At 45.1% G+C, this 18,791-nt stretch overlaps 1 protein-coding gene across 2 annotated transcripts in view; it reads left to right on the top strand.

Moving 5' to 3' along the window:
- The window catches only part of SLC2A4 (solute carrier family 2 member 4), a 45,109-nt gene that overhangs the window by 686 nt on the left and 25,632 nt on the right, over positions 1-18,791 (top strand). The window contains exons 1-2 of one of the 2 annotated variants that reach the window (XM_060685246.2): positions 9,775-9,850; positions 15,053-15,169. In XM_060685246.2, the coding sequence (XP_060541229.2) occupies positions 9,827-9,850; positions 15,053-15,169 (141 nt within the window). In that variant the 5' untranslated portion in view covers positions 9,775-9,826. Of the gene's footprint in view, positions 1-9,774; positions 9,851-15,052; positions 15,170-18,791 lie in introns of those variants that run through there. The other variant, XM_060685245.2, reaches the window with a different exon arrangement.

Here is an 18,791-nt window from a genome sequence, read left to right as displayed (position 1 = left end):
GCTGTCAGGGAGTTGATTTAGATACAGATTAACAGAGTTGGAAGTGGGACCTTGGGGGTCATCTAGTCCAACCCCGAGATAGCTGGTCCGGTCTCTTCTTGAAAGCAGCCCAGATGGACAGTTTGAGCAGGTCGTGAGGATGGAGCTTTGGCTGGTTTCAGGGAAGGGAGGCCTCGAATCTGGGTTTCTCGTACAAGAAGCTGATATCTGGATCCATAAATTTGAAAGGGCAGGTTTCTAGACCTCATGGAATTCAGGAAGGAAGCCGGCGCCTGTTAAAGAGGGCGTTTTTAATCCATTTTTGTGGTGTCTCTTGTTGGCGGTGCAAAGGAGCATTTTTCTTACAGAAATACCATGCAGGCAGTCCTCGACTTATGACGCTTCACTTAGTGACCGTTCGAAGTTCAAACGGCACCGGAAAAAGTGACTCGTGACTGTTTTTTTCACACTTAACGACCGTTGCAGCATCCCACTGGTGACGTGATCAAAATATTCACATTTATGACGGTCAAAAGCGTCCCGGGATGAGGTGATTCCCCTTTTTGCGACCTTCTGATGAGCAAGGGGGGGAGCCGGGTTGGCTTAACAACCGTGTGACTCGCTTCACAACTGGCAGCGATTCGCTTAACAACGGTGGCAAAGAAAGTCGTAAAGTGGGACAAAACGAATGTTTCGCTTAGCAACGTAAATTTGGGGCTCCCTTGTCGTAAATTGAGGACTACCTGTTGTGATTTTCAGCTTTGCTGCATAAGGGGGGGGGAGGACAAGGGCAGTCCTTTTGAAATAACTACCTTACCAATGTGGCTCAACCTTGGGAAGTTTAAGCTGTGTGGACTTCAACTCCCAGAATTCCCTGCCCACAAGAGTCTCCCCTAGCAAAGTGGTGAAATCAGGCGCGATTCATTGAACGACCGCCTCGCTTACCAACAATGATGGGAGCTGTAGTCGAGGACTATCTGTAACTGCAGATGAACTCCGATTAGGTGTGGAAGCCAATTCAAGATTTATAACGTTATGCAGTTATTCATTAATTGCAAAATGTAACTAATGTTTTCTGATTTATATGCATCATTTCTTAGCTTTGAAGGGACGGTTTCTGAAACGTGGTGCCTTTAAGTGGGGTGACTTACTTATTTATTTTGAAATATTTCTTTCTTTCTTTCTTTCTTTCTTTCTTTCTTTCTTTCTTTCTTTCTTTCTTTCTTTCTTTCTTTCTTTCTTTCTTTCTTTCTTTCTAAATGTATTTGCTGCCCCTATGGGAATCAAACAACGTTGGGCGGCTTACAGCAGAAAAATTTTTCCAAAAAAGACAAAAAACTCCCTCTGGACACACTGAGAATGTATCTGCTGAACAAAATTCTGCATTGGTGACAGGAAGGGCATCCGGCCAGTAAAACACTCAGCTCCATTCAGTTGCCCAGACTCCACCCCCCGCAAGGGATGATGGGATCATTAAAAGATATAGATTGATAGACACGACAGACAGACAGACAGACAGACAGACAGATAGATGAGATGGATGGATGGATGGATGGATGGATGGATGGATGGATGGATAGATAGATAGGTAGATGAATGGATGATAGATAGATGGATGGATGGATGGATGGATGGATGGATGGATTATAGATAGATAGATAGGTAGATAGATAGATAGATAGATAGATAGATAGATGGATGGATGGATTAGAGATAGATAGAAAGATAGATTAGAGATAGATAGATTAGAGATAGATAGACAGATAGATAGACAGATAGATAGATAGATAGATAGATAGATAGATAGATAGATAGATAGAAGACAGAAATGGATGGATAGAAAGAAGAGATAGATAGATAGATAGATAGATTATAGATAGATGGATGGATGGATTAGAGATAGATAGATAGATGATAGATAGATTAAAGATAGATAGATAGATGATAGATAGATTAAAGATAGATAGATAGATAATGATAGATAGATAGATAGATAGATAGATAGATAGATAGATAGATAGATAGATAGGAGACAGAGAGATGGATGGATAGAAAGAAGAGATAGATAGATAGATAGATAGATTATAGATGGATGGATGGATGGATTAGAGATAGATAGATAGATAGATAGATAGATAGATAGATTAAAGATAAATAGATAGATGATAGATAGATTAAAGATAGATAGATAGATAGATAGATAGATAGGAGACAGAGAGATGGATGGATAGAAAGAAGAGATAGATAGATAGATAGATAGATTATAGATGGATGGATGGATGGATTAGAGATAGATAGATAGATAGATAGATAGATAGATAGATGATAGATTAAAGATAAATAGATAGATGATAGATAGATTAAAGATAGATAGATAGATAGATAGATAGATAGATAGATAGATAGATAGATAGATGATAGATTAAAGATAGATAGATAGATATAGGTAGGTAGGTATAGAGATAGATAGATAGATAGATAGATAGATAGATAGATAGATAGATAGATAGATTAGAGATAGATAGATAGATTAGAGATAGATAGATAGATTAGAGAGATAGATAGATATAGGTAGGTAGGTATAGAGATAGATAGATAGATAGATAGATAGATAGATAGATAGATAGATAGATTAGAGATAGATAGATAGATTAGAGATAGATAGATAGATTAGAGATAGATAGATAGAAAGATAGATTAGAGATAGATAGATAGAAAGATAGATGATAGATAGATAGATGATAGATAGATAGATAGATAGATAGATAGATAGATAGATAGATAGGAGTCAGAGAGATGGATGGATAGAAAGATAGACAAAGAGAGATAGAGATAGATAGATAGATGGATGGATGGACGGATGGATTAGAGATAGAGAGAGAGATAGAGAGAGAGATAATAGATGATGGATGGATGGATTATAGTTAGATAGATAGATAGATAGAGATTAGCATTTGGGGCTGTGCTGTGCATTATCTATGAGAAGCGAAAGGTTTGATGGCGGAGGAAGTGTGAAGGGTGTGCAAAGTGTGTCCCCAATGAAAGCAACATTGCTGGGCAGCTTTTTCAGAGATTGTGGGTGTGTTTTTTGTGCATCGCACTGGGAGAAATCTATTGTGTTGACATTGGGTTAGGAGGCTGGACAAAAATTTCTGCCACCCTCCCAGTTTACACACACACACAGACACACACACGTGTGTGCATTGCACAGGGTCCCCGTGTGACTTTCAGTGCTTGGCCGGGTGCCAGCTCTGCTTATAACTCCTGTCACCTTCGGAGACCTTTTTCCTTGAGTTGGAGTGAAGTCGGTTTCTAAAAATGGGTCTTTGGGGTTTCAAGTCCCCCCCCCAAGACTGGCCAAGGAAAGGTTGCCCTGCAGAGGGGGGGGTGTTTTTCCTTCCTAACTCCCTCCCCCTCCCACCTTTCCTTCCTTCCTTCCTTCCTTCCTATATTTTTTTCTAGTATGTTTTTTCAACCCATCTCACCCTTTTGCTATTTTCCTTCCTCCTTCCCTCCCTCCTTCCTTCTTTTCTTCTCTCATATATTTTCTTTCTTTTCTCAACCTTCCTTTTACTTCCTTTCTCCCTCCCTCCCTTCCTTCTTCTACTCTCCATCCATCCATCCTTCCTTCCTTCCCTCCCTCCCACCCTTCTCTGACCTTCCTTCCTTCCTTCCTTCCTTCCCTCCTCTGTCCTTCCTTCCTTCCCTTCCTCCCTTTCTCTACTCTCCATCTTTCCCTCCCTCCCTCCCTCTCCAACCTTCCCTCCCTCCCACCTTTCTCTGTCCTTCCTTCTTTCCTTCCTTCCTTCCTTCCCTCCCTCCCTCCTCTGTCCTTCCTTCCTTCCCTCCCTTTCTCTATTCTACATCCTTCCCTCCCTCCCACCCTTCTCTGTCCTTCCTTCTTTCCTTCCTTCCTTCCTTCCCTCCCTCCCTCCTCTGTCCTTCCTTCCTTCCCTCCCTTTCTCTATTCTACATCCTTCCCTCCCTCCCACCCTTCTCTGTCCTTCCTTCCTTTGTTCCTTTGTTCCTTCCTTCCCTCCCTCCCTTTCTCTACTCTCCATCCTTCCCTCCCTCCCTCTCCATCCTTTCCTCCCACCCACCCTTTTCTGTCCTTCCTTCCTTTCCTTCCTTCCTTCCCTTCCTTCTTTCCCTGTCCTTCCTTCTTTCCTTCCTTCCCTCCCTCCCTCCTGTCCTTCCTTCCTTCCCTTCCTCCCTCATCTGTCCTTCCTTCCTTCCCTTCCTCCCTTCCTCCACTCTTCATCCTTCCCTTCCTCCCACCCTTTTCTGTCCTTCTTTCCTTCCTTCCTTCCTTCCTTCTTTCTCTGTCCTTCCTTCCTTCTTTCTCTGTCCTTCCTTCCTTTCCTTCCTTCCTTCCTTTCCTTCCTTCCTTCTCTGTCCTTCCTTCTTTCCTTCCTTCCCTTCCTCCCTCCCTCCCACCCACCCTTTTCTGTCCTTCCTTCCTTCCTTTCCTTCCTTCTTTCCTTCCTTCTTTCTCTGTCCTTCCTTCCTTCCCTCCCTCCCTCCCTTGGCCCAGGAGAGCCCAGTTGAGCCTTCTTGGGAAGGAGGGCCGGTGGTTCCTCGGAAGGGCGGGGAGGAGTTTCTTTTGCTGGGTCCTGCTGGGTTTATCTGAGCATGACACACGCACACGCACAGCCCTCCCACGTCCTTGGCTGACCTTGAGAGAGGCCGGAGGGTGGGGAAGGCCTTGCGTGTGTGTGTGTGTGTGTGTGTGTGTGTACACGTATGATTGCTCTCCAGGAGAAAGGAACATACTTTGAATTCTTTGGGAAAGAAAGTTTCTGAGCAGCCTTTGGGAGGGACTTCTGAGAGATTGCCTAAAATAGAGGGAAAAGCCAAATGACTCACCAAAAGGCAATGTCCCTCTGAGCATGCGCAGAGAGCCCCTCCTTTTCCCCCCCCCCAGGCCTTAACGCTGCTGAAATAGGAAGAGCCCTGCCTCCCCCCCCCCCGGACTTCAATTCCCAGAATCCCTGAGCCCAGAGTGAGACGGCCACTGCCGCTGGCTCAGGAATTCTGGGAGTTGAAGCCCACCGGTCGTAAAGCGGGCGACCCCCTGCGGTTAGAGTAACACGGACGGTCCTCGACCTGCAGCCGTCCGTTTAGTGACCGTTCAAAGTTCCAACGGCCCGGACAAAAAGGACCCGGGATTTATTTTTCACACCGATTGGCCGTGGCAGCTTCCCCTGGGATCTCCATTCGGATGCTTGATGGGTGATTCGCATTTATGACGGTCACAGTGGGTCACGTGATTTCCCCTTGTGCAATCTTCCGACAAGGGGAAACGAGATTCGCTTAACAACTCTTTTCTTTCTTTCTTTCTTTCTTTCTTTCTTTCTTTCTTTCTTTCTTTCTTTCTTTCTTTCTTTCCTTCCTTCCTTCTTTCCTTCTTTCTTTCCTTCTTTCTTTTTTCTTCTCTCACTTTCTCTTGCTTGCTTGCTTGCTTTCTTTCCTTCTTTCCTTCTCCCGCTTTCTTTTTCTTTCTTTCTTTCCTTCCTTCTTTCTTTTTTCTTCTCTCGCTTTCTGTTTCTTTCTTTTTGCCAGTCACCTCTCCTTCTCATTTTCTTTCTTCCTCTGATTACTCTCTTTCTCTCTCTTTGTTTCTCTCTCTCTCTCTCTTTTTCTTGCTCTCCCTCCCTTCCTTCCTTCATTCATTCCTTCTTTCCTTCTTTCTTTCCTTCCTTTTGTTTCTTTTTTCTTTCTTTCTTTCTCTCCCTCCCTCCTTCTTCCTTTCTTTCTTCTTCCTCTCTTCCTCCCCTCTTTCTTTCTTTCTTTATTCTTCCTTCCTCCCTCCCTCCTTCCCTCCTTCCCTCTTTCTTTTTTCTTCTTTCTTCCTTCCTTCTTCCCTCCTTCCCTCTTTCTTTCTTTCTCTCTCCCTCCCTCTTTCTTTCTTCTTCCTTCCTTCTTTCCTCTTTCTTTCTTTTTTCCTTCTTCCTCTCTCCCTCCCTCCCCCTTTCCTCTTTCTTTCTTTCTTCCTTTCTTTCTTACATCTTCCTCCCTCTTTCTTTCTTTCTTTCACTTTCTTCCTTTTTTTCCTTTTCCTTTTTTCCTTCCTTCTTTCTTTCTTTCTTTCCTTCCTTCCTTCTTTCTTTCTCTCTCTCTCCCTCCCTCCCTCTTTCTTTCTTCTTCCTTCCTTCTTCCCTCATTCTTTCTTTCTTCCTTCTTCCTTACATCTTCCTCTTTCTTTCTTTCTTTCTTTCTTTCTTTCTCTTTCTTCCTTTTTTCTTTTTTTCTTTCTTTTTCTTTCTTTTTCTTTCTTTTTCTTTCTTTTTCTTTTTTTCTTTCCTTCTTTCTTTCTTTGATCCTGAAAAACGGTCCCGAGTTTCCTAACAATTCTGCCAGCCGCTCCTTTTTTTCCAATTTAAAAGTTTGAGCTGATAACGTTTTTCTTTTTTCCGTTTAGTCGCTCGTTGGTTTTACGACTGGAATAGCATGCATGACACACGCGTGAATGCCTTGATGGGCACGTAGGCCAGGAATTGTGTAATCCCACACCTGCTGGCATTGCAGCCTCTGGAGGAAAAGCCTTCAGGATGATTTTATTCCACACAGGTTGGCCTCCCTCCTTGGGAACACAGCTAGTCCTCCACTTACGAAAGTTCACTTAGTGACCGTTCGGAGTTACGCCGCCATTGGGGAAAAAGGGACTTAGGAGCCTTTTTCACACTTACGACCGCGGTTGCATCCCCGCGCTCGCGTGATCGTATTTACGACGGTCGCGGTGTCCCCTGATCCCCTTTTGCGACCCCTGGACAAGCAAAGTCAGCGGGGAAACCAGACTCACTTAACAACCGTGCTGCTAATTGAACGGCTGCAGTGAGTCACTTAACAACGTTGGGAGAGCCAAGTCGTAAAAAGGAACAAACGTCTCACTTAGCAACAGAAATTTGGGGCTTGGTTGTGGTCATAAGTTGAGGACTACTGCATCTTTAAACCCCACCCCCCAAGCAGGCAGGGAAAGGGGGTTTAACTGGGGGGGGTTGAGAAACCCCCCCTCTTCTATTCCTGCATGTTTACAATGGAAAGTTATTTAATTTATGACTCAGCAAAAAGATAATAAATCGGCTAATCGATTTTCCCGCGAATGGTTTTATAGCTTTGGAGAGCTGCAGTGAATACAGGCCGTCCCCCACTTACAACGGTTTGTTTAGTGACCGTTCGAAGTCAATGGCACGGAGAAAAGTGACTTAGGACCGTTTTTCACACTTATGACGACCGTTGTAACATTCCCCCCCCCCCCCCGTGGTCGTGTGATCAAACTTTGGACGCTTGGCAACTGGCTCATGTTTACGACGACAGCTGCAATGTCCCACTTAACAACATCGGCAAGACAAGTTGTAAAAGGGAGCAAAACTCACTTAGCCACCGGCTCGCTTAACGGTATTAATTTTGGGCTCCATTGTGGTCGTAAATTGAGGACTGCCTGTGCTTTCAGTTTGAAAGCAACCTTGTGGTTAAGAAAACCACACACAAGGCGGGGGGGGTGGGTTTGAGAAGGTCCTTTTGGTGGCGGGGGGGACGTAGAAACAGACACCGAGAATAGTTTCAAGCCCCCTCCCCCCCCCAGCAACAAAAAAACGGTTTCTCGGCTTTCCCTGCCAACTTTTCAGGGCCATAAACTCTGTTTTAAAAAAAGGAGCCGCGATGGCTCTCCTTGGTTGGCATAAGGATCGGCCAAGCAGCCAGTCCTCAAGGAGGTTAGCAGCAGCCAGTCTTCCAAGTGACCAAGTTACTAGTCCTCATGGAAGGCGCTCTTGCACAGGCTCAGATGCTGGCGGGCCTCGTTTCCCTGGGGCTTCCCAGGGGCTTCAGATCAGCCCCTCTCCTTCCCTACGGAGGTCATTAAGGGGGGATCACCCCCCCCACAACTTCCTCCCTCCCTCCTTTGCTGCAGATTAACTTCTTCCCCTGTTTACATTTGCCAGAGGCTTCCTGGATTTCAGTTTATCCCCTAATATGGACTTCGGTGCTGCAAATCCTCGAAGATGCAACGTGGGAGCGCTTTATTTGGGGGAAGGGACTGTCCCATTCCTCACCCCCCCATAAACCGCCCCCCCGCTGGCCCTTCCCCAAATCCTCACCCCTTCCCACGCGTGGGAGTTGCAAGGAAGGCTTCTTAAGAAAGAGAGAAATAGGGGGGGGAAGTCAAAATTGCGGCGTATATTTTGGGTGCCCCTTTCTATTGCAAGAAGACTTGCAAATTTCCTGGGGGGGGGATACTCACCCCCCACCCTGCCCCATCTTCGGGGGTCTCCGTGGCCCATTTTTCAACTCTCGGAGCTGTTCCCAGGAGCATAGAGACAGGCAGAAATGCAACAGGGATAAAAATCTCTCCCTGTCGAATTTCCTGCTTCGAGACTTTAGGAGTGGAAAAGTGACTTGCACATACCCACACAAGCACACTCACACCCACATACACATGCAAATGGGTGAATTATCTGTTTCAAGCAGGAAGTCTCAAATATGTCGGAGACTCTGGACGGCACGAAAATATACACAAAAACCTGCAAAGAGGTGATTTTTTTCTGTTTTAGGCAGAAAACTGGAAAACCAGCCAGAGATTCTGACCGGCACAAAAATACACAAATACACACAACAAACCCCACAATATAAACTTCATTTATGCAAACAGGTTAAAATGTTTCTGTTTTCAGGCAGAAAACATCCAAACCAGCCAGAGATTCTAACAGGCACACAAATACACAAATACACACAAACACACTCTTGGGCACATAAACGACATTTATGCAAAGAGATCAATATTTCTGTTTTTTCAGGCAGAAAACCCTGAACCAGCCAGAGAGACACTTGACTGTTTTGTGGGTTTGTGTATGTATTTGTGTATTTTTGTCTCGTCAAGAACCTCTGACATATTTGGGGCTTCCCTGCCTGAAACAGGAACCCATTTGCACAAAACTACACAAACACACACAGTATATTAATGCAAATAGATGAATTTTCTGTTTCAGGCAAACAAAAAGCAAAAAAAAAAAAAACCCCACACCAAATCTGCCAGAAGGCAGGAAAAATACACAAAACACACAATGTTTACGGTAATCAATTTGCCTCCAGAAGTTGTGAATGTCGAACACTGGAAGTTTTTAAGAAGAGATTGGACAGCCATTTGTCTGAAATGGCAAGAGAGTTTCCTGCCTAAGCAGGGGGTTGGACTAGAAGACCTCCAGGGTCCCTTCCGACTCTGTTATTCGACACATATACACACAAACTACATTTCTGCCACTAAGTGAGACGGGCAGCAGAATAACCCTTTCCCTCACCCCTCCTCTCTCTCTCACCCCCCACCCCCAAATGCACGCCTGCTCAAACGACATTTGTGCAAATATGTGAGACGGGCTGCAAAATCCCCCCCTGTGCAACACACAAAACTTTTCGGGCAAAATATTGTTTTATTTCACTCGAGATGTTTCTGCCGGGAACCGACTTTTGCAGACTTTACTTTCCCAATTATAGTAAGACTTAAATAATTGAATGAAAATACCATGTGAAAGACCCCCGCCAGTAAAGGCAAGGAGGAAATAAGAGGGGAAGGGGCTTCCTAGAGGAAGCGGCCCACAATTTGCAAACTTTTTTGCAATTGTGTCTCTCTTGTTGGTGGCTTCCTCGTCCTCCCCCCACTCCTCCCTATGGGGGAGGGTTGCTCCTCCCTATGAAGTCAACCCTTCCTTAGAAAAATGGGGGGGGGAGGGAAGGGAGGGAAAGGGCGGGCAATGGGGTGTGTCCTTTGCAAACTACTTTTGTGTAGTTGCCAGCGCCAGTTGCTAAGAAGTGGAATATTATTATTTTTTTGCCGGCTGGCCTGCTGCTGAGGATGGGGCTGGGGAGAAGGAGGAGGGTAGGTACTTCTGCTTTGAGGACCCCTCCCCAAAGCGTGGATGCTGGCTATTCGGGCTGAGTGGGTGGGTGGGCGGGCGGGCTTTGTGCCAGGCGGCAATTGCGGGCTCTGGGACGTGTGTCTGTGTGTGAACGGAGGGGGATTTGGGTCGGGGATCCCGGCCGGGACTGTCATCAGGATGCAAACGGAAGGGAGGATCTTCGGCGGGAGGTGAGAATGACCTTGGGAGGGAAGATAAGGAAAGACACGCAGCTTAGGAAGCATTCAGAGAAGGGAGTCAGGAGCCCTGAGCTGCGCAACGGTCCCAACTTTGGAAGGACAGTGAAAACAAACAGAAGTTGCCTTCGGAAGTTGTGGGAGCTTCATCCCTGGAGGCTTTCCAGAAGAGACTGGACTGCCATTTGTCAGAAACGCCGCTTGGCCGACCGGGGGGAGGGGGGAGAGGGAGGAGGGGGTTGGACTGGATGACCTACGAGGTCCCTTCCGACTCCGTTAATCTGTTAAATAGGAGAAACCGAATAGGAGCCACGAACGAGTCGTTGGCACGTCCCGACCTGCGAGATTTTCTCGTCCGTTTGGCCTTGCCGTTAAAATAGAAGGGGCTGATCTCCTCCGATTTCCTGCCTGGCGCACCTGGGCTGCTTGCCACTCTCACCTGGTTTCTCCAGGTGCGACTCTGGACCCAGCCGAGAGCATTGCAAGCAGGAAGCTTTCTATGGGGGGGGGGGGAAATTCACCCTGGGTAAGCCAGGAAGGGACTCGTGCGAAAGAAAGGGTTCCTTTACGCTTTGCGGGGGGGGGTGTTTTCAGCACCCCGGATGGCAAACCAGGTTCCCCAAAACCGGGCAGGAAAAGTTTGCGTGAGGATTATCCCTCTTTCCCTTCCTCTGCATCTGACGAAGAGGGGATGGTTCAGAAACAGGAAATGCCTGCCTGCCTGCCTGCCTATCTATCGATCATCTATTCATATCTATCTATCTTTGTCTATTTGTCTATCTCTCTTTTTTTCTTTCTTTCTTTCTCTCTCTCTCTCTCTCTCTATCTGTCTGTCTGTCTCTATTTCTCTTTGTCTGTCTGTCTGTCTATCTACCTATCATTTATCTATCTTTGTCTATCTATATTTCTCTTTCTTTCTCTCTCTCTTTGTCTATCTGTCTCTCTCTCTCTCTCTCTCTATCTGTCATATCTATCTATCTGTCTGTCTGTCTGTCTCTATTTCTTTTTGTCTGTCTATCTATCTACCTATCATCTCCGTATTTCTATACGTATATATATCTACGTATAAGATCTCCGTACTTTCCGTCGTGCGCTTAAGACCTTTCTGTTTCACCAATCATTTATCTATCTTTGTCTATCTATATTTCTCTTTCTTTCTCTCTCTCTCTCTGTCTCTCTCTCTCTCTGTCTCTCTCTCTCTCTCTCTCTCTCTCTATATATATATATATATATCTTTGTCTCTATTTATCTTAGTCTGTCTATCTATCTATCTATCTATCTATCTATCTATCTATCTATCTATCTATTTACCTACCTACCTACCTACCTACCTATCATCTATCTATCTATCTATCTATCTATCTATCTATCTATCTATCTATCTATCTTTCTCTCTCTCTCTCCATATCTATCTATCTATCTATATCTCTCTTTGTCTATCTTTCTATCCATCCATCTCTCTGTCTCTCTCTCTCTCTCTGTCTCTCTCTCTCTCTATATATATATATATCTTTGTCTGTCTCTATTTCTCTTTGTCTATCTATCTATCTATCTATCTATCTATCTATCTATCTATCTATCTATCATCTATCTATTTATCTATCTATCTATCATCTATTTATCATCCATCCATCCATCTATCTCTATATCTCTCTTTGTCTCTCTCTATCCATCCATATCTATCTATCTCTTTCTCTCTCTCTCTCTCTCCCTCTCCCTATATATATATATATATATAAAATCTTTGTCCGTCTGTCTCTATTTCTCTTTGTCTGTCTATCTATCTGTCTGACTGCAAATATATTTTGTGTATTTTTTGTTGGATGCTAACATTTGGGTAGGAATAAACTAAAGAGCTCTATTATTTGTTTTCGATCTCAGTAAGAGCTTGATTGCATTGTAGGTACTCCTTGACTTACAACAGTTTGTTTAGTGACCGTTCGAAGTTACAATGGCACTGAAAAAAGTGACTTATGACCGTTTTTCACCGTTGCCGCCTCATGGCCACCTGATCAAAATTTAGACACTTAACAAAACTCACTTAACAACCGTCTCGCTCAGCCGCAGAAGTCTGGGGCTCCATTTGTGGTCGTAAGTCGAGGACTGCCTGTGGAATTGGTGGGCTCTGGATGGGGATTTAAGGAGTTGTAAGCCGCCCAGAGTCGTTTCAATACCAGACGGGCAGCAAATACATTTAGTAAGTTAAAAATAAAATGAAATGAAATATCAATAGAACCCCAAGGAAGTGATGGGCGGCCATTCTGTCCTTCCATGGAAAACGGACAGCTCTTGGCCGAGGCTGTCTGGGGGTCATTGGGGGCAAGGATTATGGAACGGGCTGGGGAACATGGTGCTGGGTGTCCATTGCATTTTGGAAAGAGACCTCCTTTGACCCGGAAGCTGGTGTCCGCAATGATGTTTCGGGTCGGTGGCCGAGTCAGCCAAGAGTTTAAACCGGATTTGGTAATAATTTGCAACTGATCCAAGGTGTTTTTAATCCAGCTGTTGATAAGCTGTTATTACCGGGTTCGTTGCAATCAGCCAGATGTGCAGAGCTGAGCGGACATCTCTGTCCACTTATTAAGTCCTTCCCCGGGACTTAATCGATGGATAAAAGATAGACAGATGTTGTTTGGAAGCGTTAAAAGATTTTCCGGTAAGGATGTAAGCTGTTCGGAGTCAAAGCTGCCTTTTGCAATTGACTGACGGGGATTTTGTCAATGCTGAGGGTTTTCAATGGTGCTCCAGATGTTTTTGGCGATTGTGGCCGGTCACACAGGCAGCCAGATGTTCAGACTGGATTGGGCCTTTTTATCCAACTCTGGAGTCCTGGAGAGGCAGATGTGGATGGGGTCAAAGGTCACAGGATGTCAGCCCTTCCAAGTCAAAGCTGCCTTTTGTAATTGATAGGTGGGGATTTTTTCAATGCCGATGATGTTCAAACGGTGCGTATTATCACAGGTGGTCCTCGACTTACAACCACCATTGAGCCCAGCATTTCCGTTGCTAAGCGAGACATTTGTTAAGTGAGGTTCGCCTCACCGTACGACCTTTTTCTTGGCCACCGTTGTTAAGCGAATCGCTCCGGTTGTTCAGTTGTGAAGCGAATCGGGCTTCCCTCTTGACAGTTGCTTGTCCGAAGGGGATCGCCTGACCCCGGGCCTCTGCGACCGTCATAAATACGAGTCAGCGGCCAAGCGTCTGAATTTTGATCCCCTGACCATGGGGAAACGCTACAAAGGTCGTAAGTGTGAATAACGGTCCCAAGTCCCTTTTGTGAGACTGAATGGTCACTAAGCGAACTGTCGTAAGTCGAGGAGTGTCTGTGTATTGCAAGGTCCCTTTTCCCCCAGGATTTAAATGGCGGGGGGGTGGGGCTGGGTGTTGTTTGAGGTTCTGATGATAGAGATACAGATTAATAGAATTGTAAGGGTCTTTAGAGGTCCCCACCCCACCCCACTTACTGACTTCCTTACAACAACCCTTTGCGCAGTTGTGCGTTTTCTTCCGTCTTCTCTCTCTTCCTCGTAGCCGGCCACGAGGGACGCAATATCGCGGTTCAAATCTAAATGCTTAAATCCAATATTGACTTTTGCACGCTATTCTGAGCCCAGCTGGACTCTATCCGATTCCCGCAGGATAGCAACCGTTCCGGAAATTAATCATAATTCTCCTCCTTCCATTGTTTTCGAGGGTTGGCATTCCTTCTGCCCTATAAATCTATTTTTTTGAGAGAGGGGGGGGTGATGGTGGAATGCAGGGTATAGTTAAAAAAATGGGGGAAAAAAATAAGGATTGCAGGAGGAAATAGATGATATCTGGACTCCTTAGGCTGCCTCTGGCCTCCGTCCAGATGTTTTTATCCGCGAGGAATTCCAAAAACCTCGCAAAACGGGGAAGAGCCGACGGATCGAGAATTTTAAAATTACTCAGGGCATCCTCCGTGCTACGAACGCGTGCCCTGTCTTGCACAAGGGAATGTTGCCGCCGGAGGGGCTGTGCATTATGGGCCTGTGGCTGCATGTTTCCGAATCGGCCTGCCCGTCTGGTTTGCAAGAAGGTGGAGCAGCGGGTAGGAGCAGGTACAAACCTGAGCCGTTTTAAGTAAGATGGGTGGACTTCGACTCCCAGGATGCCCCCCTCAGCCAGCCGTGATGCCTGGGGGGATTATGGGCGTTGAAGTCTACCCGTCTTCAAGGTGCCGAGTTTGAAAACTCTGTTAATCGAGGGTGCCAAAATGCCAGTTAAACCATTTGATTCGGGCGCTGTCATAAGCAGCAGGAGCTCCATTTGTCGGTTGAATGCCGGCTGGGGAATTCTGGGAAAATTCTGAGAGTTGTAGCCATTTTAAAATGGGTGGACTTCGACTCCCAGAATCCCTCAGCCGCCATTGCTGCCTGGAGTATTCTGGGAGTTGAAGTCCATCCATCTGTACCTCAACATATTGAAGGATGACTGGACTTCAACTCCCAGAATTCCTCAGCCGGCATTGCTGTCTGGGGAATTCTGGGAGTTGAAGTCCATCCATCTGTACCTCAACCCATTGAAAGATGACTGACTGGACTTCAATTCCCAGAATTCCCCAGTTGGCATTGCTGCCTGGGGTATTCTGGGAGTTGAAGTCCGTCCATCTTTACCTCAACACATTGAAAGATGACTGACTGGACTTCAATTCCCAGAATTCCCCAGTTGGCATTGCTGCCTGGGGTATTCTGGGAGTTGAAGTCCATCCATCTATACCTCAACCCATTGAAAGATGACTGACTGGACTTCAACTCCCAGAATCCCTTAGCCGCCATTGCTGCCTGGGGAATTCTGGGAGTTGAAGTCCCCATACCTTAAAGTGGGTAACGTTGTAAACAAAGAAAAGCGAAGCACCAATTTTATTGAAGGGACGTACTTGGCTTTTTTGACAATTCACCCCAAATGTGCCAGGGTCCCCCGTTTCTCCGTTCCGCAAACCTAACCAGGAATTCTGTTTTTCAGGGCACGGAGGCGGCTGGGAGTGAAATTACCCCCGTCTTAATCCTGTCTGTCCTGACGGCCATCTTGGGATCCTTGCAATTCGGATACAACATCGGGGTGATCAATGCCCCCCAAAAGGTAAACTGATGGAGGCTGGGGTGGGGGGTCGGTCGGTCAGCGGAGTCCATGACTACCTTCATTGCATTTTTTTGATGGAGTAGCTTTCTCAATAGACGGTGGGAATGCGGTAGATGTAATATACCTTGACCAACAAAGTGAAAAAATAAATAAATAACCCATGACAAGCTTAAATTAATAAATGAATTAAAAGTGGGATAGATGGTGTGACAATTAAATGGGAAACAGGTATGCTGGTTGGGGAATTCTGGGAGTCAAAGTCCACCCATCTTAAAAGTCTCCAAGGTTGAAGAACACTGAGCTACTTGGACGTTCTCCATGAAGATCTCTCTCCAGTCTGGTCCTTCAGGTCTTCTAATGGTTTCTCCAACACCACTACGCCTCAGTCCATCCACCTTCCTGCTGGTTGTCCTCTTCTACTCTTCTCTTCCACCTTTCCCACGCTTATGGACTTCTCTGTAGGTTGTATGGGTTGCCTTCATAGAAATTGATTGATTGATGATGACCATCAAGGTAGCGTCAACTCTTAACAACCTCCTAGAAGATGTTCTCCATGAAGATCTCTCTCCAGTCTGGTCCTTCAGGTCTTCTAATGGCTCCCCCAACGCCACTCTAACTGAGTCTTTCCCCCTTGCTGCTGGTCCTTCTCTTCTTCTCCTCCTTCCTTCCAACTTTATGGATTTCTCAAGACAGCTGGGTCTTCCTTTTGAGTGAGGTTCTGCCATCCGATCAGTTCTGATTGACCACAGAGATGTTTTCCAGCAGGATCTGTCTCCAACCTGGTTCTTCAAGTCTTCTAATGGTGTCTCCCTCACCACTACACCTCAACCCATCCATCTTCCGGCTGGTTGTTGGTCCCTTCCACCTTTACTGCCATTCTCTGGAGGTTGGATGGATTGCCTCAATAGAATTTGATTGATGAAGGCCATCAAGGCAGTGTCAAGCTTTAACAACCTCCTAGATGTTCTCCATGAAGGTCTGTTCCCAATCTGATCCTTTAGCTCTTCCAACCTTGCCTCCATGACCACTATAACTGAATCCTCCCCATTTGCTGTTTGTCCTCCTATTCTTCTCCTTCCTTCCAACTTTATGGACTTCTTCAAGACAGTTGGGTCTTCCCATGGATTGACCTTCTGCCATCTGAAAAGTTCTGATTGACCACAAAGATGTTCTCCTGCAGGATCTTCAGGTTTTCCAATGGTGTCTCCATCACCACAACACCTCAGTCCATCCATTCTTCCGTGGTTGTCCTCTTCCCTTCCCTTCTACCTTTCCCACCATTATGGACTTCTGTGAAGGTTGTGTGGCTTCCCTCAAAAGAAACTGATCTGCTATCAAGTCAAGGGTCCACTCTTGAGAACCTGATGGATGTTCTCAACATCAGGAGGCCCTTCTTCCAATGGTGCCTCCATCACCACTATAACTGAGTCCTTCTTCCATACTGCTGGTCCTCCTAAGCTTCCTTCCTGCTGGTCCTTCCCAAGAAAGCTGGGTCTTCCCATGGATTGACCTTCTAAGGCGATCAGTTCCGATTGACCCTCTATGAAGCTCCGTCTCCAACCAGGTCCTTCAGCTCTTCCAAGGTCCTTCCTGGAGAACTAGGTCAAAAAAGTCAAAATGGCCACTTGTAACCATGTTGACCAAATTTATGCCCTACATAATATGAAAAATAGAACAGTCAACTGAACATTTGCAATTATATCAATTTTTGCAATTAATCAATCAATATTTGCAATTATATATATATAAAAATATAAATAAATTATATTTAAATCATAAATTATATTTGTTTTAGGCTTCCGGGTGGGGCTTCTGCCATAGTGTGAGAGCCCCAGCTAGACTATTTTAAATGTGAGTTGCCGATCTTGTGTACAGGTAGTCCTCGACTTACAACATTTCATTTAGTGACCGTTCCAAGTTACGACGGCACTGAAAAACCGGGGCTTACGACCGTTTTTTCACACTGGACGACCCGAGCATCCACGTGATGAAAATTCAGACGCTCGTCGTTATGACGGTCGCAGCGTCCCACCTGATTCCCTTTTGCGACCTTCTGACAGAGTCCAATGAGGAAAGCCAGGTTCCCTTAACAACCGGGCGACTGATTTAACGACCGCAGGGAGTCCCCCTTAACAGCCGTGGCAAGAAAGCTTGTAAAACTGGCCTAAATCTTTTCCCCTTTTAAATGAAAATTTTAATTTGTTTTTAACTTATTGGGTATTTTAAATTTGTCTCAGCCAAATTATTTAATTCGTTTTTATTCTATTTTAAATTTTTGTATTTATGTGTTTTATTCTGTGGCTGTTCACCGCCCTGAGTCCTTCGGGAGTAGGGCGGTATATAAATCCAATAAATAAAATATAAATATAAATAATAAATAAAACTCATTTAGCAATCGTCTCCCTTAGCGACAGACGTTTTTTGGGCGCCATTGCAGTCGTAAGTCGAGGACTGCTTTGATCTGGATCCTATTTCGGTGAAGTCTTTGTCTGGAGAAAGCTTCCCCCTTGCACAGAGTCGCTCAAATCCACACAAAGAGAAGGAAATATCAGACAATTGAACTCTTGGGCTGTTCCTGGAAACGAACGGAAAGCTGCAGGAAACTCTTTGATTGTTGTGGTTGTGTGCCTAAGCACACAACTGTCATAAATTTCCTAAGTTTCCTACAATAAATAAACCAATCAATCCCCTAAAAAAACAAACAAGAGCGGGAAAAATGCATTAAGGGCTGAAAATTGGGCGTTTATTCGAATCATCGTCCACCATCCCACCTCCTCCCGCTTTCAATACAGATAGTCCTCGATTTACGATGAAAGTTGGGGCCTGAATTTTCATGGCGAAGCAGGGCAGTTGTTAATTTATTTATGATTTTATTTTATTTTATTAAATTTGTATACCGCCCTACTCCCGAAGGACTCAGGGCGGTGAACAGCCATAAAATAAAACATATAGATACAAAATTTAAAACAGAGATAAAACTGATTAAATAAATTTGGCGGAACCATATTTAAAACCCCAATAATGTAAAACCAAATTTAAAATCCCCATTTAAAAGAGGAAAAAAAAGCGAGCCGTGCTCAATTTTAGAACCTTCCTCGGCACGGTTGCTAAGTGAGTCGCCTCAGTTGTTAAGTGAGTCACATGGTCGTTAAGCAAATCCGGCTTTCCACCCCCGCCTTTGACTTGTGGGGAGTGGTCTGGGAAGATCACCAATAGCGATCATGTGAGCCGGGGATTAATTAATGATTTGATTAATTGAATTAATTATAATTATATAATGATTAATAGAATATAATTATATGATATAATTATATCTGGACAGTCACAAAAATCGTCTACTGTATAATGCTGCAACCATCCTAAGGACAGATTTTCCTTGACTTACGATGGTTCGTTTACTGACCATTCGAACGGCACTGGAAAACGTGACTTATGACCGTTTTTCACACTTACGACCGTTGCAGCATCCCCGTGGCCCTGGGGTCAAAATTCAGCTACTTACTTGGCAACTTGGCGACTCCTATTTATGATGGACGAAGTGTCCCAGAGCTACGTGATTTCCTTTTGCGACCTTCCAACAAGCCAAGTCAATGGGGAAAACTGGATTCGTTTAACGATGATG

Source organism: Pantherophis guttatus, chromosome 4, assembly GCF_059756535.1.
Source record: "Pantherophis guttatus breed Tessera chromosome 4, ASM5975653v1, whole genome shotgun sequence".
Lineage (NCBI taxonomy): Eukaryota > Metazoa > Chordata > Lepidosauria > Squamata > Colubridae > Pantherophis > Pantherophis guttatus.
Note: the sequence above shows the minus strand (reverse complement) of the source record. Positions and strands in the feature narration are given on the sequence as shown.